This window comes from Salvelinus sp. IW2-2015, linkage group LG36 (genome assembly GCF_002910315.2).
Source record: "Salvelinus sp. IW2-2015 linkage group LG36, ASM291031v2, whole genome shotgun sequence".
Classification (NCBI taxonomy): Eukaryota; Metazoa; Chordata; class Actinopteri; order Salmoniformes; family Salmonidae; genus Salvelinus; species Salvelinus sp. IW2-2015.
In genome coordinates this window covers 27525170-27551630 of record NC_036875.1, presented here as the reverse complement: position 1 = coordinate 27551630, position 26461 = coordinate 27525170, and the positions used below count along the sequence as shown (strand labels likewise).

The 26461-nt window shown below is 42.5% G+C and overlaps 1 protein-coding gene across 2 annotated transcripts; it reads left to right on the top strand.

Moving 5' to 3' along the window:
• The first annotated feature begins 5592 nt into the window (after positions 1-5592).
• On the top strand, positions 5593-12969 carry LOC111959745 (transcription cofactor vestigial-like protein 3). Of its 2 annotated transcripts, none has more exons than XM_023981534.2 (4): positions 5593-5999; positions 6719-7082; positions 9672-10256; positions 11805-12969. In XM_023981534.2, the coding sequence occupies exons 1-4, from the start codon at positions 5877-5879 to the stop codon at positions 11840-11842; spliced, it is 1110 nt and encodes a 369-aa protein (XP_023837302.1). In that variant the 5' UTR covers positions 5593-5876; the 3' UTR covers positions 11843-12969. The 2 variants fall into 2 exon arrangements, with proteins under 2 accessions (XP_023837302.1, XP_070293762.1); XM_070437661.1 differs by lacking the exon at positions 5593-5999 and adding an exon at positions 6344-6440.
• Positions 12970-26461: the final 13492 nt, after the last annotated feature.

Below are 26461 nucleotides of genomic sequence, written 5' to 3'. Positions count from 1 at the left end.
TCAGTATTGTATTGGCAGTATCCAGAGATAGTCAGAGATATCATACGATATCTTGTTGTAATTACAATTATTTTGAAGACTAATGTATCACATTACATTTTCAGTAACAGTTACAGAAAAGTTTTACTTGCTATGACTGCGATATGTTTTTTTTAATCAACCTTGGTTAAATCTACTGACTGGTAGTTACTACGTATAAGAGCCAAAATATTAATGTAAATGTTCAAATGAAAACTTGCAAAGAACACTGGTTAGAACACTGTCAATTAGATTACAGTAACGTTTTTGGTGCCGTACAATGGATTACTGTGAAATGAATGACAGTAGCTGTACTGTCAAATAAATTACAGTAACCTACTTGCCAATTGCTGCCAGTAAGTTACTGTAGAATTGACATGAAATGTTTTACAGTGTAGGGTAGCCAGCTAGTGACAGTCTTAGGTTCAGAGGAGGGTACTGGGCGGAGGTCGGCTTAGTGATGACTGTTTAACAGTATGATGGCCAGGAGATAGAAGATGATTATCTCTCTCTCGGTCCCAGCTTTATGCACCTTAACTGTCTCCGCCTTCTGGATGGTAGCGGGGTGAACAGGCCGTGGCTCAGGTGGCTGAGGTCCTTGATGATCTTCTTGGCCTTCCTGTGACACCTGGTGATGTAGATGTCCTGGAGGACACGCAGTGTGCCCTCGACGATGCGCTGGGCTGACCGCACCACCCTCTGGAGAACCCTGCCATTGCGGGCGGTGCAGTTGTCGTAACAGGCGGTGATCCAGTGATCAGTATTAGTATGTTACAAAACCACTTTAATAACTACAGCTGTACTAATGGGTATTTAATTGGCTATTAATGTATTTCGCTCCCCTCTCCTTTCCTCAGTCAGCACACTGACACATGAGTTTGTACTGTAGCTGGGTGATTAGAGGTGATATGAACCATTAGAGCATCATGGTCATCAACATTCTCAGGTGTTGTAGAGAGACTGGAGAAACCAATAGAGACAGGTGTTCTTCAGAAGGGATTACAATAGACCAACATCCATGTTACAAACTCCAGACTCTGCAGTTTCTATGATGAAGGAAGTCATCCTTATTAATCACGTATTACTACTAATAACACTCACAGCTGCAGCTTATCACATTCAGCAGTTACTCACTACTAATGACTAGGATGGTAATTATGTCCAGTGATACGGCAACTACTGTCCTGAAGAGTGACCGTAACGAAAAAACATCTAACAATATGCTCTATTTGTTTTCTGTTGTGAATCAGAAATGTGTTTTCCACAAGGCTAAAGACAAGATTTTAGACCAAAACACTACAGCCCACTGAGATATAACCCAGTGGATGAGTTTCATTCTTTCAGTATAACATGAGCAGAAAACAAACAACTGTGTAACGAGTGCGCTGAGAGTCGGGACGCAAGTTCAGGGAGTGAGTTTTAATAAATAAAAGAAACAATGAACACGAAACACAAACATCGCACCGACATGAAAACAGAGTCAGTAACACCTGAGGAAAGAACCAAGGGGAGTGACAGATATAGGGAAGATAATCAAGGAGGTGATGGAGTCCAGGTGAGTGTCATGAGGAGCAGGTGCGCAAGACAATGGTGACAAGTGTGCGGGATAATCAGCAGCCTGATGACCTAAAGGCCGGAGAGGGAGTATACGTGTCAGTACCCCCTCCCCGACGTGCGGCTCCGGCCGCAGGACGCAGTCAAAGGGGACGAACACAGGGATCAGGAGCGGACCGGTCACCCCTGCTGATGCGCGAGAACCTGTTACGCCAGCTGAGGTACTGGAACCTGTTGTGTCAGCTGGGGCGCGGGAAACCTGACAGATCGGTAGAGGCAGGGGAGCCTGGCGATCCGGCTGAGGCATGAAAGCCCGACGTGCCGGCTGAGGCAGGGGAGCCCGGCGATCTGGTTGAGGCATGAGAACCTGACGAGCCGGCTGAGGCAGGGAAGCCTGGCAATCTGGTTGAGGCATGAGAGCCTGACGAGCCGGCTGAGGCAGGGAAGCCTGGCAATCTGGTTGAGGCATNGGCAGGGAAGCCTGGCAATCTGGTTGAGGCATGAGAGCCTGACGAGCCGGCTGAGGCAGGGAAGCCTGGCAATCTGGTTGAGGCATGAGAGCCTGTAGCAGTTCCCGGACCCAACGTCATTACTCTGACACAATTTTTTTTATTAAAAAACACACCCTGATCCTTAGGTGAGGTGTTATTTTGTGTGCTGAGAGTCGGGAAGCAAGTTCAGGGAGTGAGTGTTTATTTTATTTATTTATTCACTCCCTCAACTTGCTTCCCGACTCTCAGCGCACTCGTTACAAACTGTTTTTATCCCTGCATGCCCGCCTCCTCTAATCCCTGTAATTCTCCACACCTCCCTTCGAAACATCCTCTAATAATGATCTCATTAAAGCGAGAAGAGGAGAGAAGGGAGAAGAGAAGATAGGATAGGAGAGAGTTGCACCTCCAGATGTGACTGAGACCCTGAGAGAAATATATTTAGTGAGAGACCCTGAGGACTGAAGCATCTGTGTGGGGTCTTTAGCTCTGTGTGTGTGTGTGTGTGTGTGTCTCCGTCTATAACACTGCCTCACTTCCACAGCCCAACGACACATCATCAAAACCTGCCGCTGACTCTGCCACAGTTCCAGGCCTAACACATCATCAAAACAAGACTGAATAATTCAGCTTCCATCTGCAGCGTGCGGCATCATCAAAGTGAATGGAACAGTTACCCCCTGTCTCAGCCTCAGCCCCTCACACAGCATCATCATATCTGACAGATACAGGGAATAGGGCTGAATCAGGAAATCAATAATATAACCACCATATTGTCTTTCCTAACTACCGCCCTGTCAGAATGGATCAAATGTGAAATCCACAATGTGGCATACTAACTGTGTATGTGAAATGGAGATGAAGAGAGAGCTAGAGAGAGAGCAAGAGAGAAAGAGATAAAGATTTAAAAAAATAAAATAGGGAGAGTGACAGAGCTTTGCCCCATAACCTGTATAGCTCTTATAGTCAATAATACAGACACAGGATATGATGTTCCTACATCTCAGACATGTGACCCCTTTTTCTAAAACTGGGGCAAAACAACACACACTGATATCAATAATAAAATAATATCAAGATCGCATTCATTTATACATTGCATACATAAGTAAGAGTATCACAGGGATTATAAAACAGCAGTATTAGGAAAATGTAGATCCTTTACACGGAGTCCTTCTGTAATGAGATGAGCAGTGCGAATGAGCCCCTCAGGATATACACACTGATATCTTCACCCCTGAGAGTGTGTGCATGCGTGTGTGTGAACGTAATTTCTCCATGGGTGCGTGTATGTGTGTGTAGGGCAGCTGCTCCTCCAGCGTGTATGAACAGCAGCGTGGGACGTCAGGCTTCATCATGGAACTCACTTGAGAAACAAGTGGACTCATCGAGCACAGCCATCTCTGTCTTATCTCTCTATAGTCCTCTCATTATTCTGCTGCTCCTCTACACTGAGGGTCTGAACCAGACCAGGCACCACCTGAATGTGCTCTGCAGGCTCACCTCTCTTCTCCTAAAAATATCCTCATAATAACGGTCATCATCATCAACATCACCATCATCCTCAGCAGCACTTCTGTTGTTTACAGCCTCTGCTCTCTTCCCCTCCCATCTCCTCCACTCCCTTCCCCGCTCCTATCCTATCCTATCCTCTCATCTCCTCTCCTCCCATCTCCTCTTCCCTCCCCTCCCCCCTCCGCTCTCCTATCGTCTCCTCCCCTTTCATCTCCTCCCCGCCTGTCTCTTCTCTCTTCCCCTCTCGTCTCCTCTCCTCTGCACATGCCTCTCAAGAACAGCTGTCTATGCTCTACAAAAACTGACACGGACGCACCATCTACAGAGTTTGGGCTGAAATCACAGGCCAGGACCATTTACAATCTTTATTCAGGTCTATAGCTGGGAGCCTGGGACAGAAGCACCAGCCATGTGAGAAACACAAGGTTTACTCAGGGTCAGAGAGGAGTGGTGAGACCCACAGAGATCCTATTCAATTAAGTTATATGTAATTCTTTGGCGTACTTATTTGGTGAGACCTCTGTCGGTCTGAGAGCAGTGATCTCTGTGATGTCACCAGCAGGTGGAAGCAGATCACTCATTGACAGCTTCCACTGAGTTCCTCACTAGTCAAAGGACCAAAGACAGCTAAGGGACATGTTCCAAACCAAACCCTGGCCCCTTCACACAGGTTCTTATTATAGATCTAAGAGGAGTGGGTATGTGGAAAAGCAATATATTCCTGATTCCTATTCAAAATCTTTTGATTTGGAATTGGGAAGAGAATATCCTAGTCAGGTGAATGCAGTCAGTCAGTGTGGTTCAGTTCCTTAGTTCCACTGGTTTATTCAGTGCAGTATGAATATAGTTATATACGTACATAATAATGTTGACATCCCTCTGTTACATAATTTATGGGAGTCTTTTATACTGCAGTCTAACCTGCCACTTTCTTTTTTCTCCCTTTTTTGGGGTCATGTCAGAACCTGCCAAGTTTACTGGAAAACTATGCCAAATGTTCTACTATAGGTTAGTATATGGAATTCTCCAAACAGATAAGACTACACTCGATGGATAGATGACACTCGATGGATAGAGTACACTCGATGGATAGACGACACTCAATGGATAGACTACACTCGATGGATAGACTACGCTCAATGGATAGACTACGCTCGATGGATAGACGACACTCGATGGATAGACTACGCTCAATGGATAGACTACACTCGATGGATAGACTACACTCGAGGATTAGACCGACACTCGATGGATAGGACTACCACTCGATGGATAGACTACACTCGATGGATAGACTACACTCGATGGATAGACTACACTCGATGGATAGACTACACTCGATGGATAGACTACACTCGATGGATAGACTACACTCGATGGATAGGACTACACTCGATGGATAGACTACACTCCGATGGATAGACTACACTCAATGGACTAGACTAGACACTCGATGGATAGACTACACTCGATGGATAGACTACGCTCAATGGATAGAGTACACTCGATGGATAGAGTACACCGATGGATAGACTACACTCGATGGATAGACTACACACTCGATGGATAGGAGTACACTCGATGGAATAGATACACTCAAGGATAGACTACACTCGATGGATAGACTACACTCGATGGATAGACTACGCTCAATGGATAGACTACACTCGATGGATAGACTACACTCGATGGGTTAAAATGACAATCAACATACAATGAAAGATAGTCTATGACACAATGCAGAATATTTACATTCACTTATCTGAAGATACCTACAATTACATTTCACTCGAGGCCAAGTCGAGGTTTTATGCTTGGTATCTGTAGAGCACGTTGTGACAACTGCTGATGTAAAACGGGATTTATACAATTAAATACATGTGATTGATTGAATGAATCTTCAAGTGGCAGCTACACTCATCATACCCCTCTACTTCGAGCCGCGTGTATGAGTTCCATGGGCGTGTGCACGCAGAGTCCTATCCCTCCTCTCCCTCCATATACAGTACCGTTAAAACTTTCCTCCAATCAGTGTAGCGTCTAATAACTTGGCCAAGTGGAGTTTGTCCGGTACCTTTTTGTTCACTTTCACTCGGGTTTGGTTTGGCACAGTATGAGGTGTTGGTCTTAGTGATTCGGTATTGTCTTTATGCAAACAGCTCCTTTCACCGACATCATGCCTATTGTCACAGTCATGGTTTATATGGAGGCAGCGGTGGATGTGAGGATTACATCCGTTTGAGGAGCGCTGATCCAGGCTGTGTTTCTCTCTGAGCCCCTGACAGCCCCGTCTCAGCCATGAGTTGTCTGGATGTGATGTTTTACCAAAGTTATGGAGCTCACTATCTCCCTGCGTCTTCAGCAGCAGCGGCAGCAGCCTACAAAGCCGCATACTACCATCATCAACAGCATCAGCAGCAGGTGGGTGTCCAGACACACTGCGCTAAAATAGTTTGTAATATTTGTTTGTTTTTTAATACTAGGCTGTTTTAGTGTTCCCATAATTGTCCCGGTGCTTTAGGCACCAATACACTCCGTGCTGAATGTTTTGGCCCGTCGCAGATGTCAGTTCACAGCGAAAAGTCCTGACTCCTTTGTACCACAGAACTCATAAAGTTACAATTCGAAAAGTTGAAGCGGTCATTTCTCGCCGTGTATTTAGAGCAGGTCATGTATAATGACTAGGATGATTAATCTCCTCGTTCGGTCAGAAGGGTGTAGGCTAATGACAACTCGTCACTGTCTCTCAGGAATGTTGATGATGATGGTTCTTTTGGAACGGCCACGAGCATTTTCATAGTTGACATACTTTCACCAGAACACACGCTGAGAAACATCCTACAACTTCTTGAATAAACTTCGGTCTGTAAAGATGATTCGTTTTCCTTTAAAATGGAGGTCATGGAGAATTGAAGTTTGTAACGGATAGTATGACTTTTAACAAGGGCATTGGTGTAGGCTATTCTGTTCAGTGTATGTGGCACACACGTTTAATCATGTGGCTTGATCGTTGTGGCGCAAAATAGACAGACAGATGGTGCTCTCATGGCTGAACCTTTGAGATTAATTTTTCGTACTTTAACCTTATCTCTCTTGCTCTCTCTCTCTCTCTCTCTCTCTCTTTCTTTCACTCTCTGTAGAAGAAGCTGGGTGTGTACAGCAGCATGCAGCAGGACAGCCAAGAGCAGCAGTGTCCAGGGGGGAGACAACAACAGCAGCGTGGGGGAGGAGGGGGGAGACTGGCTGGGGAGCAGTGGGTCCAACGGGGCCTGGAGGGTTCTGGGCTGAGGGGCTGTGGGGGTACTGGGAAGGACAGCCAGCCCGCTGAGGCAGAGTACCTGAGCTCCAGGTGTGTCCTGTTCACCTATTTCCATGGTGACATTGGGGATGTGGTGGATGAACATTTCTCTAGGGCTCTGAGCCAAACCAGTGCCTTCACTGGAGAGACCAAGAACTCTAGGACCACCCCCATGCACACCTCTGCCTCGGTTGGACTGTGGAAAGGTAGGAACACGCAGGGACTTTCATATCATTACTCATAGTTTGAATTCTGTCATCTGAAAACAGTCTTATTCATATAGGTGTATTATCTTTCACTGTAACAAATTACTGTACATTTACAGCAAAACTTTTACAGTTTGATACTGTAATTCTATATCACAGTACAGTACTGTAAAGAGCAATGCAATTTTACAATAAAATACTGTATTACCTGTTCTGCTGTATATTTACAGCAGAATACTGTGTTATGCTGCATAGTGGGGAAATTATGTATAGCTCATTAACATATTTCAAGGCATGCCTTGTAAGAGGCTATATTTGTTGCACCCCTTAGTGAGAATGCTGTACCCCACAGAATACAGTACCATACCATACCGTATTTGTTTTTATTTTTGTATTGTAAATCTACAGTAATTTACTGGTTTCTGTGCTACCAGTAATTTACATAATTTAGTTACACACCCACAGAATACAGTACCATACTGTAATTTTGGAGTGCCAAAAACATTTTGTGGGTGCATGGTATTGTTGTGGCTCATAAACACATTTGAGGCTATACTTGTTGCACCTGTTAGTGAAAGTGCTGTAACAATTGAAGTGAAATGTGGTAGTAGTTTCCTAACAATTAAATGTATATAGGGGAAAGATCAGAGCGGCATGCAAGTCTCAAACCTTTAATGGTTGAGTGATTAGCCATGTCCTTTTGATCTGTTTCACCCTGTAGTCACTGCAAGTTTAGAAGCCTTTGTTAAGGCCTCTACAAGTGCAAGTGAAATAAAACACCAAATATTCACTGGTATGCTGTAATATACAACTACCTAGCAGCCAACCTGCTTGCACTAATCCCATGTAATTACTAGTGATGTTACGTTTGATATTGGAGCTCCAAGGCATGTGTCAAAAGCAGCTAACTTAGAAGCAGTGTGCCGATGCGTGTATCACTTTATCAGAAGTACGTCATCAATGACGTCTGACGCTTCGTTCGATGACATGCTTTTTCGCTCTTACTGACAGTTGTGGCTGCTTTTTGTGATGTATTGTTGTCTCTACCTTCTTGCCCTTTGTGCTGTTGTCTGTGCCCAATAATGTTTGTACCATGTTTTGTGCTGCTACCATGTTGTGTTGCTACCATGTTGTTGTCATGTGCTGCTGCCTTGCCATGTTCTTGTCTTAGGTCTCTCTTTATGTAGTGTTGTCTCTCTTGTTGTCATGTGTGTCTTGTCCTATATTTATATGCTATTTATTTTTAATCCCAGGCCCCTTCCCACAGGAGGCCTTTTGCCTTTTGGTTGGCCGTCATTGTATGTAAGAATTTATTCTTAACTGACTTGCCTAGTTAAATAAAGGTTCTATAAAAAATATAAATAAATAGTATAAGCTGTCTTAAGCATCCTAAATAATGCCATAGATTCCATTTTAGAAAAATAGTAAACTTGTTGGCAATAAAGGGAAGCATGATGTAAGATGCAAACCTGGCAATCCATTAAAGCCAACGACTTACTGCTGCGCTACAGAGTTTTGATGAAATCAGTAGAGGGGAAAAAACCTAGCTGATAATCACACGTTGCTATTTATTGCTGACCAGCAGATGTCACTAAAGTTCATTGTGAACGAATAATGACACGCCGTTTAATGAACCTATTTTCAACACAATTGCCTGGAAAGGAAGCTTTGTTTCCGCATCACTAGTAATTACAGTAAAAAACTGGCTACAGTAGCATTTCCTTTGTTACAGTATAGTGGGCTAATTTTACAGTATTGTACTGCATCATTGCGCTGCATTTTCCTTTAAGTCACAGTAAGCTAGTGGCACGTTACTGTGAAAATGACCGTATCACACTTTGCAATAGCCAAAGATGGGCAAAGTTATTTCCAGAAGTTATCTTGTTACAAATACAGGATAATTTGAAGACCAATGTATCCTTAACTACAACAACATTCCCAGTAATGGTTACAGAAATGTTTTACTTGTTATGACTGTGATATGTGTTTAAAAAAAAAAATCAATGTTAGATGAATGTAAGTCACTCTGGACAAGTGCATCTGCTAAATGACCAAAATGTAAATGTTTAAAATTTACATTTGCAAAGCACACTGCTGGGTATTATTCTATTGACATGGCCTTGTTTAGGGGTGGAGGTCATTATAATAATACCAAGCAGTGTGCCTAGCAAGTGTTAATGTTTTTCATTTACATTTTGGTCATCTAGCAGATGCTCTTAACCAGAGCGACTTACAGTTAGTGTATTAAAATTAGGGTAAATAAGAATATACCACAGTCACAGCAAGTAAAGAGATAGCTACCTGCACTGTAAGTCTGCAACAGTATACTAACCACTGTTCTTCCAGTAATGCGCTGTAAATTCTAGAAATACAGCATGTTACTATAGTCAGGTGTTCCCGTAATATGCTGTACATTTGTTACAGTAAATTTCCTGTAAATCTACAGTAATTTACTGGCTTCTGTGCTGCCAGTAATTTACTGTAAATTTACATTGTACTGTTACTTTTGATCTAGAATTAATACAATTACATGGTAGAAACTTGTCTCCATAACAACCTCTTCTCATACAAATGACCTCCCTCTCACAGACAGTGTATCTCTCTCGGAGGCCCAGTGTGGTTCCCTGTCCTCCTCTCTGTGGGGTGGAGGTTACCCGTCCCAGACCAGCCCCTGTCTCTCCGTCCACCCAGACTTCTCCCCCAGCCCAGCAGCCTTCCATGCCCCAGACAGTGCTCTGTGGACGGGCCACATTCTGCCCCAGCCCAGCCTCCCTCCTACAGCCTCTCTCCCAGACCACTGGGCCTACAGCCGCAACCCTCAGACCTCCGCCAGCTACACACACGCCCACAATGTCTACACACACACACACCCTCACACACACATGCACCCCCACCACACCCACCCGGTCATACATCCCCACCTGTCCCATGGCCTAGGCCTGGACCCCAGGTTCAGCCCTCTACTCCTGCCTGGTGTGAAGACTCAGAGTCCCCTAGCCCACAGCCCTGCTGGTCACAGCACACACAGTAACACACACAGCAGCCAGAGCCCAGGGATACATAGTGGTGTGAAGATAGAGGTGGAGCAGGCCAGCCCCAGCCCGAACCCCCCCACCCTGACCCCCTCAGCCTGGCCCGCAGCTCTACACACACCCTTGGATATCTACGACTCAGGTAAACCTCGGACCTGGAGCACACATACACACACATGCAGTCTCTCTCTTGTATGTCTACCAGTGGCGGTCAGTGCCATTTAAGATGAGGGAGGATTTTTTTTGTCATGCGCATGGCCTTATTTTTATTACAGCATATTGAATGACTGTCATTCATATTCCATTCACCCAGTTCGATGTAACATCGATAGGTTTAGGCTACTACATGATACTTGAATTGTTCCTACACCCATCATGAGGCTGCTACAACCTAGCCTATGAATGCAAGTTTTTTTTAACGAAGGTGCACACAGGTTAAGAGAAACTGCCTTGCACACTCTTGCCTGCATCTATCTGATCTAGTGTGTAATCATTAGTCCAACAGTTTTACATTCCGTTCCGTTTGCTTCTGTTTAAGAAACGTTTACAACAGAATCTGTTAAATGAATACACCCCTGATAACATGTAAACACAGTTCACTTTCATAGCCGCCACGTTGTATTCCTTCTCGCATCTATGCACTCTTCTCCTCTCACCTTTTCCCTTCGCTTGAGGACTTCAATGCACAACACATCAGCTGAATGTGTCCAGGTGAAAACCCTTTCCAAGCCAAATCATAACCGCTACACACAGCCTACATCGTTGTCACCATATTAGCCAAAGTAACGTCATAGTCAACATAGCTAATATAACTAACATTTTAGTAAACCTGCTACAATCATGCAGTAACGTTACAGTGTGCAGTCAGTAAGCAGTTGAATAAGCACTTTAGCAGTTACACTGGTGGCAATACATTTGTAAAACCAAAAGCTTACCTTGAATTGGAAGAGTTCCAGTGTTGTGCTATATAGGCATAGCCAGCTAGCTAACATAGCATCCCTCTGTTTGAGCTGGGTGTTTGAGTAGGCTAAACTAGCTAGCTAGCTGCATTTGCTAGATAAGTGAAAGTGAAAGTGAAAATAAATTACTAAATATCTCTCTGTGTCTCTTGCTTCTCCTTAATTTTTCAAATTAATTTGTTCAAACTGTTCAACTATTGTCTTTTTCTCTATTTGTCAACTATTCACCACATTTTATGCACTGTGGTGCTAGCTAGGTAGCTGTAGCTTATGCTTTATGAACTAGATTCATTCTCTGATCCTTTAATTGGGTGGACAACATGTCAGTTCATGCTGCAAGAGCTCTGATTGGAGGACGTTCTCTGGAAGTTGTCATAATTACTGTATAAGTCTATGGAAGGGGGTGAGGATCATGAGCATCCTAAGTTTTTTATTGAAGTCAATGTACCCAGAGGAGGACGGAAGCTAGCTGTTGTCCGGCTACACCATTATGCTACCCTTCAGAGTGCTGTTAAGGCTACTGTAGACCTTCATTGCAAAACAGTGTGGTTTAATCAATTATTTGGTGACATGTGAATATATTTTGTATAGTTTTATCTAAAAAGGATAACTTTTTAAATGTTTTGCTATTTTTATGAAATTCACTGAGGAGCTTCCACTGATGTCTACATGCATGCTACGTTTTTGTTTAATCTAAAAGTTTATGTTGTCCTCTCTCACGCTCTCGTCAGGTCTGGATCAGGACAAAGTCAATACTGTTTGGTTCTGAGAGAGAGGATATGACATCGCTGTGACATCACCCTGGCACTGAGCTGTGACCAGCTCTAACAGAACCCCCTGGAACCACAACACATTTCCTGTGTACTCACTCTCAAGTAGAAGACTCTCCGCTCACTAGAAAAAGTCCAGGGTGGGTTTACAGATGTAGGATCTTAATTTGATCACTCTTTTATTGATGAGAATTTTACTGCAAAGCAGGAAATGCAAACTTGTAGAGTATTTCAGTTTTAAAAAGGCTTCTAAAGTTTGTAATTTCCACTTTGAAATTTCAGACTTAATTTTCCCTAATGAATGAAATGTATCAACCCCTAGGAACCACAACACATTTCCTGTGTACTCACTCTCAAGTAGAAGACTCTCCGCTCACTAGAAAAAGTCCAGGGTGGGTTTACAGATGTAGGATCTTAATTTGATCACTCTTTTATTGATGAGAATTTTACTGCAAAGCAGGAAATGCAAACTTGTAGACTATTTCAGTTTTAAAAAGGCTTCTAAAGTTTGTAATTTCCACTTTGAAATTTCAGACTTAATTTTCCCTAATGAATGAAATGTATCAACCCCTACAAAAAATGTATTATAATCCACATAATAATTCACATTTCCTGTTGCTGCAGGATTATTTTACTGCTGTAGCAAACTGTCTCAAATTAAGATCCTACATCTGTAGGTCTCTTAGAAAGCACTCTGGAGAAGCCTAGACCACTCTCCATGCCTCACACCACCCCCCAAGGATACTTCTGATCACTTCTTGGCCAAATATGTTTCAAATTTGTAACAAAAGTATTAGCTGGCTGTTTTGGACCTAATATACCACATGATGGTTCTGTTTAAAGAATTTAGTTTGTGGGAACACTGCTCAGCCAAGCCTTTTTCTGATCTTTTTTTTTTTTACATCGTGCTATGTGTGTAACTATGTGTGTAATTGACTGTAATATATTTTGTATATAGTACTTTGATTTGATGTGATTGTCATTTCCTTAAAGTGTTTGATTGTTGCTAATTGTTTTTCACCAACCCTGTGTTGTCATGTTGCCTAGTGTTCTATATGTGCAGAGAAATCATGTAATTACTGATGTGTAATAAATTGCTAAGTTCTATTGGCAAACATTTCCTCATCTTTAAGAACTGACTCAAAGTATTTTATTTTGTATCAGATCTGATAATTGGACATCACTCAGCATGGTTTAGCCCATAGGGAAAAGTAATATATGGCAATACACTCAGTTGCCAATTTATTAGGACAACCCTTTGCCCCCAGAACAGCCTGAATTCTTTGGGGCATGGAAACGTTACGCAATTGGTATCAAGGGCCCTAACGTGTGCCAGGAAAACATTCCCCACACCATTACACCACCGCCACCAGCCCGTACCGTTGACACCAGGCAGGATGGGGCTATGGACTCATGCTGCTTATGCTAAATCCTGACTCTGCCATCAGCATGACGCAACAGGAACCGGGATTTGTCGGACCAGGCAATGCTTTTCCATTCCTCAATTGTCCAGTGTTGGTGATCGCGTGCACACTGGTACTGCTTCGTCTTGTTTTTTTATTTTATTTTATTTCACCTTTATTTAACCAGGTAGACAAATTGAGAACACGTTCTCATTTACAATTGCGACCTGGCCAAGATAAAGCAAAGCAGTTCGACACATACAACAACACATAGTTACACATGGAGTAAAACAAACATACAGTCAATAATACAGTGAAAAATAAGTCTATATACAATGTGAGCAAGTGAGGTGAGATAAGGGAGGTGAAGGCAAACAAAATATATATATAAATAAATAAAAATATAAAAAGGCCATGGTGGCGAAGTAAATACAATAAACAAGGGTAAAAAAAAAAAACACTGCGAATGGTTGGTTTGCAGTGGAAGAAAGTGTAAAGATAGAGATAGAAATAATGGGGTGTGCAAAGGAGCAAAATAAATAAATAAATACAGGTGGTAAAGAGGTAGTTGTTTGGGCTAAATTATAGATGGCTATGTACAGTGCAGTAATCTATGACTGCTCTGACAGCTGGTGCTTAAAAGCTGTGAGGGAGATAAGTGTTTCAGATTTTTGTAGTTCGTTCCAGTCATTGGCAGCAGAGAACTGGAAGGAGAGGCGGCCAAAGGAAGAATTGGTTTTGGGGGTGACCAGAGAGATATACCCCTGCCTTGGACGGCGTGCTACAGGTAAGTGCTGCTATGGTGACCAGCGAGCCTGAGATTAAGGGGGGACTTTTACCTAGCAGGGTCTTGTGTAGATGACCTGGAGCCAGTGGGTTTGGCGACGATTGAAGCGAGGGCCACCAACAGAGGTACAGTCGCCGTGGTGGGTAGTAATGGGGCTTTGTGTGACAAAACGGAATGGCACTGTTAATAGACGCATCCAAGTTTATTGAGTAGGGTTTTGGAGCTTTTGTAAATGACATCATCGAAGTCGGATTGGTAGGATGGTCAGTTTTACAAGGGTATGTTTGGCAGCATGAGTGAAGGATGCTTTGTTGCGGAATAGGAAGCCAATTCTAGATTTAACTTTGGATTGGAGATGTTTGATGTGAGTCTGGAAGGAGAGTTTACAGTCTAACCGACACCTAGGTATTTGTAGTTGTCCACATATTCCTAAAGTCCAGAGCCGTCCAGAGTAGTGATGTTGGACAGGCGGGCAGGTGCAGGCAGCGATCGGTTGAAGAGCATGCATTTAGTTTTACTTGTATTTAAGAGCAATTGGAGGCCACGGAAGGAGAGTTGTATGGCATTGAAGCTCGCCTGGAGGGTTGTTAACACAGTGTCAAAAGAAGGGCCAGAAGTAGCTGATAGTTTTTAGCTGATAGGAGTTGAACCCGGTGTGGTCATTTGCTGCAAAAGCCCATCTGTGACCAGGAGCAATGATTTGTGTGTTCTGAGAAACCTTTCTGCACACCACTGTTGTACTGTGCTGTTATTTGCCTGTTTGTGGCACGCCTGTTAGCTTGCACGATTTTTGCCATTCTCCATTCTCCTTTGACCTCTCATCAACAAGTTGTTTTCACCCAAAGGACTGGAGATGACTGGATGATTTTTGTTTGTCGCACCATTCTCAGTAAACTCTAGACACTGTCGTGTGTGAAAAGCCCAGGAGACCGGCCTGTTCTGAGATACTGTAACCGGTGCATCTGGCACCGACGATCATACCACGCTCAAAGTCGCTTAGGTCACTAGTTTTTCCCATTCTAACGTTCCATCGCACAGTAACTGAATACCTGGTGGTGTACCTAATAAACTGGCCGCTGAGTGTGTATATCACTTAAACTCATATATGTGGATACATATACAAGATTTGGCCATTTTCATATGTGAAATATATTTATGCCTTATATACACTTACAGTGCATTTGGAAAGTATTCAGACACCTTGACTTTTTCTACATTTTGCTACGTTAGCCTTATTCTAAAATGTAATAAATAGTTTTTTCCCATCATCAATCTACACACAATACCCCATATAACAAAGCAAAAACGAGTTTTTAGATATGTAAATATCACATTTACATAAGTATTCAGACCCTTTTCTCAGTACTTCACCTTTGGCAGAGATTGAGTCTTCTTGAGTAGGACGCTACAAGCTTGGCACACCTGTATTTGGGGAGTTTCTCCCATTCATCTCTGGAGATCCTCTCAAGCTCTGTCAGGTTTGATGGGGAGCGTTGCTGCACAGCTATTTTCAGGTCTTTCCAGAGATGTTAGATCGGGTTCAAGTCCTGGCTCTGGCTAGGCCACTCAAGGACATTCAAAGACTTGTCCCAAAGACACTCCTGCATTGTCTTGGCTGTGTGCTTAGGGTCGTTGTCCTGTTGGAAGGTGAAGGATCAAGGATCTCTCTGTACTTTTCTCTGTTCCTCTTTCTCTTGATCCTGACTAGTCTCCCAGTCCCTGCTGCTGAAAAACATCCCACAGCATGATGCTGCCACCACCCTGCTTCACCATAGGGATGGTGCCAGGTTTTCTCCAGACGTGACGCTTGGCATTCAAATCTAATCAAATCAGGCCAAAGAGTTAAATCTTGGTCTCATCAGACTAGAGAATCTTGTGTCCCATGGTCTGAGAGTCCTTTGGGTGCCTTTTTTTCATCAAACTCCAAGAGGGCCTTTTACTGAGGAGTGGCTTCTGTCTGGCCACTCTACCATAAAGGCCTGCTTGGTGGAGTGCTGCAGAGATGGTTGTCCTTCTGGAAGGTTCTTCCATCTCCACAGAGGCACTCTGAAGCTCTGTCAGAGTGACCGTCGGGTTCTTGGTCACCTCCCTGACCAATGCCCTTCTCCCCCGATTGCTCAGTTTGGCCGGGCGGCCAGCTCTAGGAAGAGTCTTGGTGGTTCCAAACTTCTTCCATTTATTAATGATGGAGGCCACTGTGTTCTTGGGGACCTTCAATGCTGCAGACATTTTTTGGTACCGTTCCCCAGAGCTGTGCCTCGACACAATCCTGTCTCTGAGCTCTACGGACAATTCCTTCGAACTCATGGCTTGGTTTATGCTCTGACATGTACTGTCAAATACACCTTATGGAACAGCAGGGACTGTGAAGCAACACAAAAATAGACACATGCATACACCCCAGGAAAAGTAGCTTCAAATACAAGTACAACTGTGGGACCTTATATAGACAGGTGTGTGCCTTCCAAATCATGCCCAATCAATTGAATTTACCACAGGTGGACTCCAATCAAGTTGTAGAAACATCTCAAGGATGATCAATGGAAACAGGATGCACCTGAGCTCAATTTCAAGTCTCATAGCAAAGGGTATGAATACTTATGTAAATAAGGTATTTCCTGTTTTAGTTTTTTTTATATCATTTGCTAAATTTCAAAAAAACTGTTTTCACTTTGTGATTATGGGTATTGTGTGTAGATGGATGAGGGGGAAAAATGTATTTAATCCTTTCAGAATAGGTTGTAACGTAACAAAATGTGGAAAAATTCAAAGGGCCTGAGTACTTTCCGAACGCATGTATATAATATATGCATATATGTGACACGTAGTATTCAAATGTTGATTACATGTGCCTTATATGTCACAATACATGTTAACAATACAGTTGAAGTCAGAAGTTTACATACACCTTAGCCGAATACATTTAAAATCAGTTTTTCACAATTCCTGACATTTAATCCTAGTAAAAACTCCCTGTCTTAGGTCAGGTAGGATCAACATTTATTTTAAGAATGTGAAATATCAGAATAATAGTATAGAGAATTATTTATTTTAGCTTTTATTTCTTTCATCACATTCACAGTGGGTCAGAAGTTTCATACACTCAATTAGTATTTGGTAGCATTGCCTTTAAATTGTTTAACTTGGGTCAAACGGTTCAGGTAGCCTTCACAAGCTTCCCACAATAAGTTGGGTGAATTTTGGCCTAATCCTCCTGACAGAGCTGGTGTAACTGAGTCAGGTTTGTAGCCTCTTGCTCGCACATGCTTTTTCAGTTCTGCCCACAAATTTTCTTGAGGTCAGGGCTTTGTGATGGCCACTCCAATACCTTGAGTCTGTTGTCTCTTAAGCAATTTTGCCACAACTTTGGAAGTATGCTTGGTGGTCATTGTCCATTGGAAGACCCATTTGGGACCAAGCTTTATCTCCCTGTCTGATGTCTTGAGATGGTTCTTCAATATATCCACATAATTTTCCTGCCGTCATGATGCCATCTATTTTGTGAAGTGCACCAGACCCTCCTGAAGTAAAGCACCCCACAACATTATGCTGCCACCCCCGTGCTTCACGGTTTGAATGGTGTTCTTTCAGCTTGCAGGCATCCCCCTTTTCCTCCAACAATGAAACGATGGTCATGTATGGCCAAACAGTTCTATTTTGTTTTATCAGACCAGAGGACATTTCACCAAAAAGTACGATCTTTGTTCCCATGTCCCCAGTTGCAAACCATAGTCTGGCTTTTTTATGTTGGTTTTGGAGCAGTGGTTCTCCTTGCTGAGCGCCCTTTCGGTTATGTCAATATAGGACTTGTTTTGCTGTGGATATAGATATTTTGTAACCTTGTTTCCTCCAGCATCTTCACAAGGTCTTTGTGTTGTTCTGGGATTGATTTGCACTTTTCACACTGAAGTACGTTATCTCTAGGAGCAGAACGCGTCTCCTTCCTGAGCAGTATGACGGCTGTGTGGGTCCATGGTGTTTATACTTGCATACTATTGTTTTGTTAGAGATGAACGTGGTACCTTCAGGCGTTTGAAAATTGCTCCCAAGGATGAACCAGACTTGTGGAGGTCTACAATTTTTTGTCTGAGGTCTTGGCTGATTTCTTTAGATTTTTCATGATTTGAAGGTAGACCTTGAAATACATCCACAGGTACACCTCCAATTGACTCAAATAATGTCAATTAGCCTATCAGAAGCTTCTAAAGCCATGACATCATTTTCTGGAATTTTCCAACCTGTTTAAAGGCACAGTCAACTTAGTGTATMTGAACTTCTGACCCATTGGAATTGTGATGCAGTGAATTATAAGTGAAATAATCTGTCTGTAAACAATTGTTGGAAAAATTACTTGTGTCATTCACAAAGTAGATGTCCTAACCGACTTGCCAAAACTATAGTTAATTTTGTGGAGCGGTTGAAAAACTAGTTTTAATGACTCCAACCTAAGTGTATGTAAACTTCCGACTTCAACTGTATATAACTCTTGGGTGGGGAGATGTCAGGGCCTACACCATATAAACGGATTAGATAAGAAACCACAAAATTACCTCAGAGGAGCTATAAATCAATATATTCATACCAGAGTTTTAACTCCGCCATTTTGTCTTGTGTTTTTCTATGGGCTAGCCTAGTTTAGCCGCAAACCCAGTAATCTCAATGTCAAGATCGCTAACCGTTTTCACTCAATAAATGTACGCATTTAAACTTTACAATTTCAACATAAAAGGCAAGTATCACTCAGGTAACCCTTTCTACTCTAACATTGTCTATAATTTTTTTTGCTTGTGTACACCACATACCTGTTTAATAACAACAAAGAAAAAGGAGACAGGAGGAGAAACTATTGCATGCTGACCACACCGCTCGCATCGCGTGCACGAGCGTTGCAAAATAAATGTACACGTACATGTTATTCAATAATTGCACCCACATTGCTCGCACGTGCCAACGAGCATCTGCGTTGCCAAGTGCTAAAATAGAAATAAGTTATATTTGTGATGCTGAACGCGGTGCAAGTCCTGCCTCTCCCATCTCCTCATTGGTTTATAGAAGCAGATACCCACGTGCCATCTCCTCATTGGTTACCCAGGTGGGTGATTGAAATATGAACTGAGGTCAGTCGGTCGTGGTAATACACCCTATTATGAAGATAGATGCCAATCGCCATATAAAGTCCAAAGAAGAAAAAGCCTGGAAGGAGGAGAGATGACTACAAATGATTCGGTTGATCGTTTTATGTGTGGATTAATTGTTGGAGTAGAGGACCTTGGGCATTTCAGGTAAAATAACAACTCAATGTTTATATCCCAGGACAAATTAGCTAGCAACAGCAAGCTAGCTAAATAGGACAATTTAGCTAGCAACTGCAAGCTAGCTAGCTAAATTGCCATAAATGCTTAATGATTTTCGACCTGTCCCCAAATTAATATAATTGGTTCAGAGTTTGTTTTGATATTTCAACCTGAGTGTCGTGATCGCGTTTGGTGTGGGGGGACAAAATCAATTTGAGCACGATGGCGCACCCACGCGTCCAGTTTGGGCATGGTGTTAAAGTTGTCACAGGCGTCTTCTTTGAGTGTAGTTGAGGGAAGGGGACACGCAACGCGCTGTGCTTGCGCTCCTACCGAGCCCCTTGCTGGTGGCAACAGGCATAAACAATTCCCAATGGAAATCCTTAGAGGACTCAGCCCAAAATAATTGTGGATTACAACCAATTACATACACTGCTCCAAAAAATTAAGGGAACACTAAAATAACACATCCTAGATCTGAATGAATGAAATATTCTTATTAAATACTTTTTCCTTTACATAGTTGAATGTGCTGACAACAAAATCACACAAAAATGATCAATGGAAATCAAATTTATCAACCCATGGAGGTCTGGATTTGGAGTCACACTCAAAATTAAAGTGGAAAACCACACTACAGGCTGATCCATCTTTGATGTAATGTCCTTAAACAAGTCAAAAAATGAGGCTCAGTAGTGTATGTGGCCTCCACGTGCCTGTATGACCCCCTACAACGCCTGGGCAGCTCCTGATGAGGTGGGCGGATGGTCTCCTGAGGGATCTCCTCCCAGACCTGGACTAAAGCATGCCGCCACATCCTGGACAGTCTGTGGTGCAACGTGGCGTTGGTGGTGCAGCGAGACATGATGTCCCAGATGTTCTCAATTGGATTCAGGTCTGGGGAATGGGCAGGCCAGTCCATAGCATCAATGCCTTCCTCTTGCAGGAACTGCTGACACACTCCAGCCACATGAGGTCTAGCATTGTCTTGCATTAGGAGGAACCCAGGCCAACCGCACCAGCATATGGTCTCACAAGGGGTCTGAGGATCTCATCTCGGTACTAATGGCAGCAGGCTACCTCTGGCGAGCACATGGAGGGCTGTGCGGGCCCCCCAAAGAAATGCACCACACCATGACTGACCACCGCCAAACCGGTCATGCTGAAGGATGTTGCAGGCAGCAGAACGTTCTCCAACGGCGTCTCCAGACTCTGTCACGTCTGTCACATGTGCTCAGTGTGAACCTGCTTTCATCTGTGAAGAGCACAGGGCGCCAGTGGCGAATTTGCCAATCTTGGTGTTCTCTGGCAAATGCCAAACGTCCTGCACAGTGTTGGGCTGTAAGAATAACCCCCACCTGTGGACGTCGGACCCTCATACCACCCTCATGGAGTCTGTTTCTGACCGTTTGAGCAGACACATGCACATTTGTGGCCTGCTGGAGGTCATTTTGCAGGGCTCTGGCAGTGCTCCTCCTGCTCCTCCTTGCACAAAGGCAGAGGTAGTTGTCTATACCATCTCAATCTAATCTCAAAATGAGATGGTAAGTATCATCTACAGTAGATACAAGAAACAACAAAGTAGTCAATCTCCCTATGTGTGAGATTTATGTATATATTTAAATGTATAAATGCATTATACAAAAATAACTAATGTTCTGAGAACATTTTACCTGATGAAAATACATATCCATATTATAATTTTTTTGTATGGGGTGTGTGAGATTTATAAATGTTATTAAAATATATGATCATATATATTTTTTATATATGTCACATTTATATATGGGTTTTAGGTTATTGTTCTGCGGAAAGGTGAATTTATCCGGTGGAGACTGAATCAGGTCTTCCTCTATGATTTAGTTTATTTTTTATCCTGAAAAACTCCCCAGTCCTTAATGATTACAAGCATACCCATAACATGATGCAGCCACCACCATGCTTGAAAATACGGAGAGTGGTACTCAGTGATGTGGGGCGGCAAGTAGTCTAGTGGTTAGAGCGTTGGGCAAGTAACCGAAAGGTTGGAAGATCGAATCCCCGAGCTGACAAGGTAAAAATCTGTTGTTCTGCCCCTGAACAAGGTTCCTAGGCTGTCATTGTAAATAAGAATTTGTTCTTAATTGACTTGCCTAGTTAAATAAAGGTAAAATTTAAAGAATTGTGTTGTATTGGATTTGCCCCAAACATAACACTTTTGTATTCAGGACAAAAAGTGAAGCTATTTGTCAAACATTTTGCAGTATTATTTTACGCCTTGTTGCAATATTTTTATTCTTTACAGACTTCTTTTCACTCTGTCAATTAGGTTAGTATTGTGGAGTAACTACAATGTTGTGGATCCCTCAGTTTTCTCCTATCACAGCCATTAAACTCTAAAACTAGTGGTTTCCTTCCTCTCTGGCAACTGAGTTAGGAAGGATGCCTGTATCTTTGTAGTGACTGGGTGTATTGATACACCATCCAAAGTGTAATTATTAACTTCACTATGCTCAAAGGGGCTACCGAGTGGTGCAGCTGTCTAAGGCACTGTGTCTCAGTGCTAGAGGTGTCACTACAGTCCCTGGATAAAATCCAGGACGATTCACATCTGGCCATGATAGGGAGTCCCATGGGGCGGTGCACAATTGGCCCAGCGTCGTTCGGGTTTGGCCTGGGCAGGCCGTCATTGTAAATAAGAATTTGTTCTTAACTGACTTGCCTAGTTAAATAAAAAGGGATATTCAATGTCTGCCTTTCAAWTTTTTTTTATCCATGCGAGGCATTAGAAAACCTCCCTGGTCTTTGTGGTTGAATTTGTGTTTAGAATTCACTGCTTGACTGATGGATCTTACTGATAATTGTATGTGTGGGGTACTGAGATGAGGTAGTCATTCACAAATCATGTTAAACACTATCATTGCACACAGAGTCCATGCAATTTATGATGTGACTTTTTTAGGACATTTCACTCCTGAACTTATTTAGGCTTGCCATAACAAAGGGGTAGAATACTTATTGACTCAAGACATTTCCATTTTTATTTTTTATTAATTTGTACAAATTTCTAAAAACATAATTCCACTTTGACGTTATGGGGTATTGTGTGTAGGCCAGTGACAAAACAATCTTCATTTAAACTATTTTAAATTCATGCTCTTACACAACAAAAATATGGAAAAAATCAAGGGGTGTGAATATTTTCTGAAGACACTGTATGCCCATATATTACTTTTTTGTGTAGGACAGCCATGAACGTTTTCTCAGGAATCCACCTACATTACAAAGTCTAGAAAATCCTCAGAGATGATGGAAATGAACCTACACCATCCAAGGTTTCAGTCTCATACTCAGACAATTAATTGTTGAAGATACCATGACATGTCTGTCGCCTGTCTGGTACTCTAGACCATGCTTAGGAATCTATTTCCTGTTTCTTGTCTGGACAGGAAGTCCACCAGTGAGAGGAGAAGATATCACAAGCACAAAAACCACTCCCAATTACACACACTGCAGACATGTCTTCATGCAGACAGAGATGAACAGAATGTGGAGTTAACCTCTTGGAGGTCAACCCTAATCTACTCCTCTTTAAGGAATGTATGGAGCACAAGCTACTACTGTATGTGCTCTAGTGTGAAATCAACATTATTTTGGAAAATAACAGCTTTAAAAATGTCAGCTTGACTCTGGTGTCAAGACTGGCATTATTCTTTTTCATGACGGACAGCTGTGTGTGTGTCTGCACGTGTGTGTAGTATGTGTGTGTGTGTGCGTGCGTGTGCGTGTGTGTGTGAGTGAGCTATCTAACCAGGTGGTCTGTGTTCACCTAACATTCCAGTCTCACCCTGAACTTAAGGATCCAGCTACACGCTTGAGCATGTTGTTTTCTTTGCTGCTTAATGTGCTGACAAACAGAACTAAAACTGATGATCACGACAGTGAGGCTCTGAGTCCCTCTAGTCCCACTCTGCTTTAGATGAGGAGGCCTCTCCTGGTGTAGTGAGGGCCTGTAGAGCACCATGATTACTGGGTCATTCTACAAAATGAGTCCCTTTCGCGTCACTTTGATATTTTAAGTAGAAATTGTGCACCAATATTGGATTTCAAAACCTTGTTATATTAAATGAAGTGCCCTTTATTATAGACCACAGTTAAAATGCAATACATGTTGGCTTGGGAAAGAGGGAAGGAAGGATTTATCTATACTACAATGTCATTTTATTCCTTTATGTGACTTGCAAACCTGCTGTGAAATGAATAAGAGTTCTGGACAAATTAGGAGAGGAGGTCAAGTCATTATTATTCCTTGTTTACCATTCTAGTTACGATCAAATGGTGTTTATTGGCGAGAGTGGAGATGGGCTCTATCCGAGGGATCGGGACGAGGTAGCTGGAAGGGCATCAGACACTTTCCTGAAGTATATGTGGTGACTCCACTCATCTCACTTCGGTCTCTCGGTGGGTCCATTCTCCGCAAGTAGAGCCCCACTAGCCACTATACTTTAATTTAATTCACAAGATATTACAAACTGATCACAGTATTTAAGTGGCAGGCTTTCTCCAATGTATTTACAATGACGTTATCCACAGATTTTTGGTACATTAGGGGAGGAGTTAGAGCTTAAAAGCCATAAAAAGGCATAGCGCCTCAAAGTACAAGAGGTACTTGCTTTATGTTTTTTGTTTGTTCTCTGTTAAATGTTTGCTCAGCTTACATGTTCCGAGATGTTTACACGTTTATATACAGTATATATTCATACTATGACTCTTCCCTCTTTCAATTTAGCGCAAATGCTGCCATCTATCCACAGTATCCATGAGATGTCCACCGCCCTCAAATGACATATCTGCTAAAATGTTTTATCTGGTTCTTCAATGACAGATGGAACAGACAATGTTAACATTGATTCTATAAAAGAAAAGGCCAACAAAATCTAACTTATTATATGGAATGTGCACAGGCTTCATGATGGCAAAAAAAAGCAGAACATTGTCTGCAGATGTGTTTTTTCTGCAAGAGCTACACTTAATTTTTTGGGGGAAATGTTATATTTAAAGAGGAGCTGAGTTGGAGAGGCCTATGCTGCCACCTACTGTAGTAACAGCAGAGTTATGGGCATCCTGATAAATAAGAATTCACCCTTTTCCCTTATATCCCAGCACACAGACCAAAAGGACGTTTTCTAATTGTTTTTAACCTTACATGGGGAAAAATACACATTGATTTAATGTTATATCCCCCCAGTGGCAAACCTGGTGTTTTTAGATCAAATCAAATCAAATGTTATTGGTCACATACACATATTTAGCAGATGTTAATGCGGGTGTAGCGAAATGCTTGTGTTTCTAGATCCAACAGTGCATTAGTATCTAACAGTGCAGTAGTATCTAAAAACGATTCACAACAATACACACAAAGTAAAATAATGGAAATTAGAACTATATAAATATTAGATTGAACAATGTCAGAATGGCATTGACTAAAATACAGTAGAATAGAATACAGTATATACTGTATATATGAGATGAGTAAAGCAGTATGTAAACATTATTCAAGTGAATAGTGTTCCAATATTAAAGTGGCCACTGATTTCAAGTCTATGTATATAGGACAGCAGCCTCTAAGGTGCAGGGTTGCTTAACCGGGTGGAAGCCGGCTAGTGATGGCTATTTAACAGTCTGATGACCTTGAGATATAAAATGTTTTTCAGTCTCTCGGTCCCAGCTTTGATGCACCTGTATTGACCTCGCCTTCTGGATGACAGCTGGGTGAACAGGCTGGGGTTCGGGTGGTTGATATCCTTGATTATCTTTTTGGCCTTCCTGTGACATCGGGTGCTGTAGGTGTCCTGGAGGGCAGGTCGTTTGCCCCCGTTGATGCATTGGGCAGACCGCACCATCCTCTTTTTTTTCCYCCTAAAATGACACACCCAAATCTAACTGCCTGTAGGTCAGGCCCTGAAGCAAGGATATGCATATTCTTGGTACCATTTGAAAGGAAACACTTTGAAGTTTGTGGAAATGTGAAAGGAATGTAGGAGAATATAACACATTAGATCTGGTAAAAGATAATACAAAGAAAAAAACAACAGTTTTTTTGTATTTGTTTTGTACCATCATCTTTGAAATGCAAGAGAAAGGCCATGATGTATTATTCCAGCCCAGGTGCAATTTAGATGTTGGCCACTAGATGGCAGCAGTGTATGTGTAAAAAGTTGTGAACCATGAACCACTACTGTAAATTGGACAGTGCAGTTAGATTAACAAGAATTTAAGCTTTCTGCCAATATCAGCTATGTCTATGTACTAGGAAATGTTCTTGTTACTTACAACCTTATGCTAATCGCATTGGCCTATGTTAGCTCAACCGTCCCGCAGGGGACCCACCAATCCTGAAGAAGTTTTAATTAACTAGCCTCTCAAAGCACTTCATGATGACAGAAGTGAGGGCTTCAGGGCGATAGCAATTTATTTCAGTTACCTTTGCTTCTTGGGTACAGGAACAATGGTGGACAACCTGAAGCAAGTGGAGACAGCAGACTGGGATAGGGAGAGATTGAATATGTCCGTAAACACTTCAACCAGCTGATCTGCGAATGCTCTGATTACGTGGCTAGGGATGCCGTCTGGGCCAGCAGCCTTGCAAGGGTTAACACTCTTAAACGTCTTATTCACGTCGGCCACAGAGAAGGAGAGCCCACAGTCCTTGGTAGCGGGCCACGTTGGTGGCACTGTGTTATCCTCAAAGCAGGCGAAGAAGGTGTTTAGCTTGTCCGGAAGTAAGACTGGCTGGTTTTCCCTTTGAAGTCCGTGATTGTCTGTAGAACCTACCACATACGTCTCGTGTTGAGCCATTGAATTGCGACTCCACTTTGTCTCTGTACTGCCTGTTTGCCTTACGGAGGGAATAACTACATTGTTTGTTTTCTGACATATTCCCAGTCACCTTGCCATGGTTAAATGCGGTGGTTCGCGTTTTCAGTTTTGTGCGAATGCTGCCATCTATCCACGGTTTCTGGTTTGGGTAGATTTTAATAGTCACAGTAAAATCTGTTTTTATATCAAATTTTATAAGTCACATGCACTGAATAGAACAGGTGTAGACCTTACAGTAAAATGCTTACTTACGAGCCCTTGACCAACAATAAGAAT

Excerpts from the sequence above, each read along its gene's own strand:
- LOC111959745 (XM_023981534.2), top strand. The coding sequence starts at position 5,877 with ATGAGTTGTCTGGATGTGATGTTTTACCAAAGTTATGGAGCTCACTAT. Across the intron at positions 6,000-6,718 it reads ATCAACAGCATCAGCAGCAG|AAGAAGCTGGGTGTGTACAG; the intron begins GTGGGTGTCCAG and ends CACTCTCTGTAG. Across the intron at positions 10,257-11,804 it reads CTTGGATATCTACGACTCAG|GTCTGGATCAGGACAAAGTC; the intron begins GTAAACCTCGGA and ends CGCTCTCGTCAG.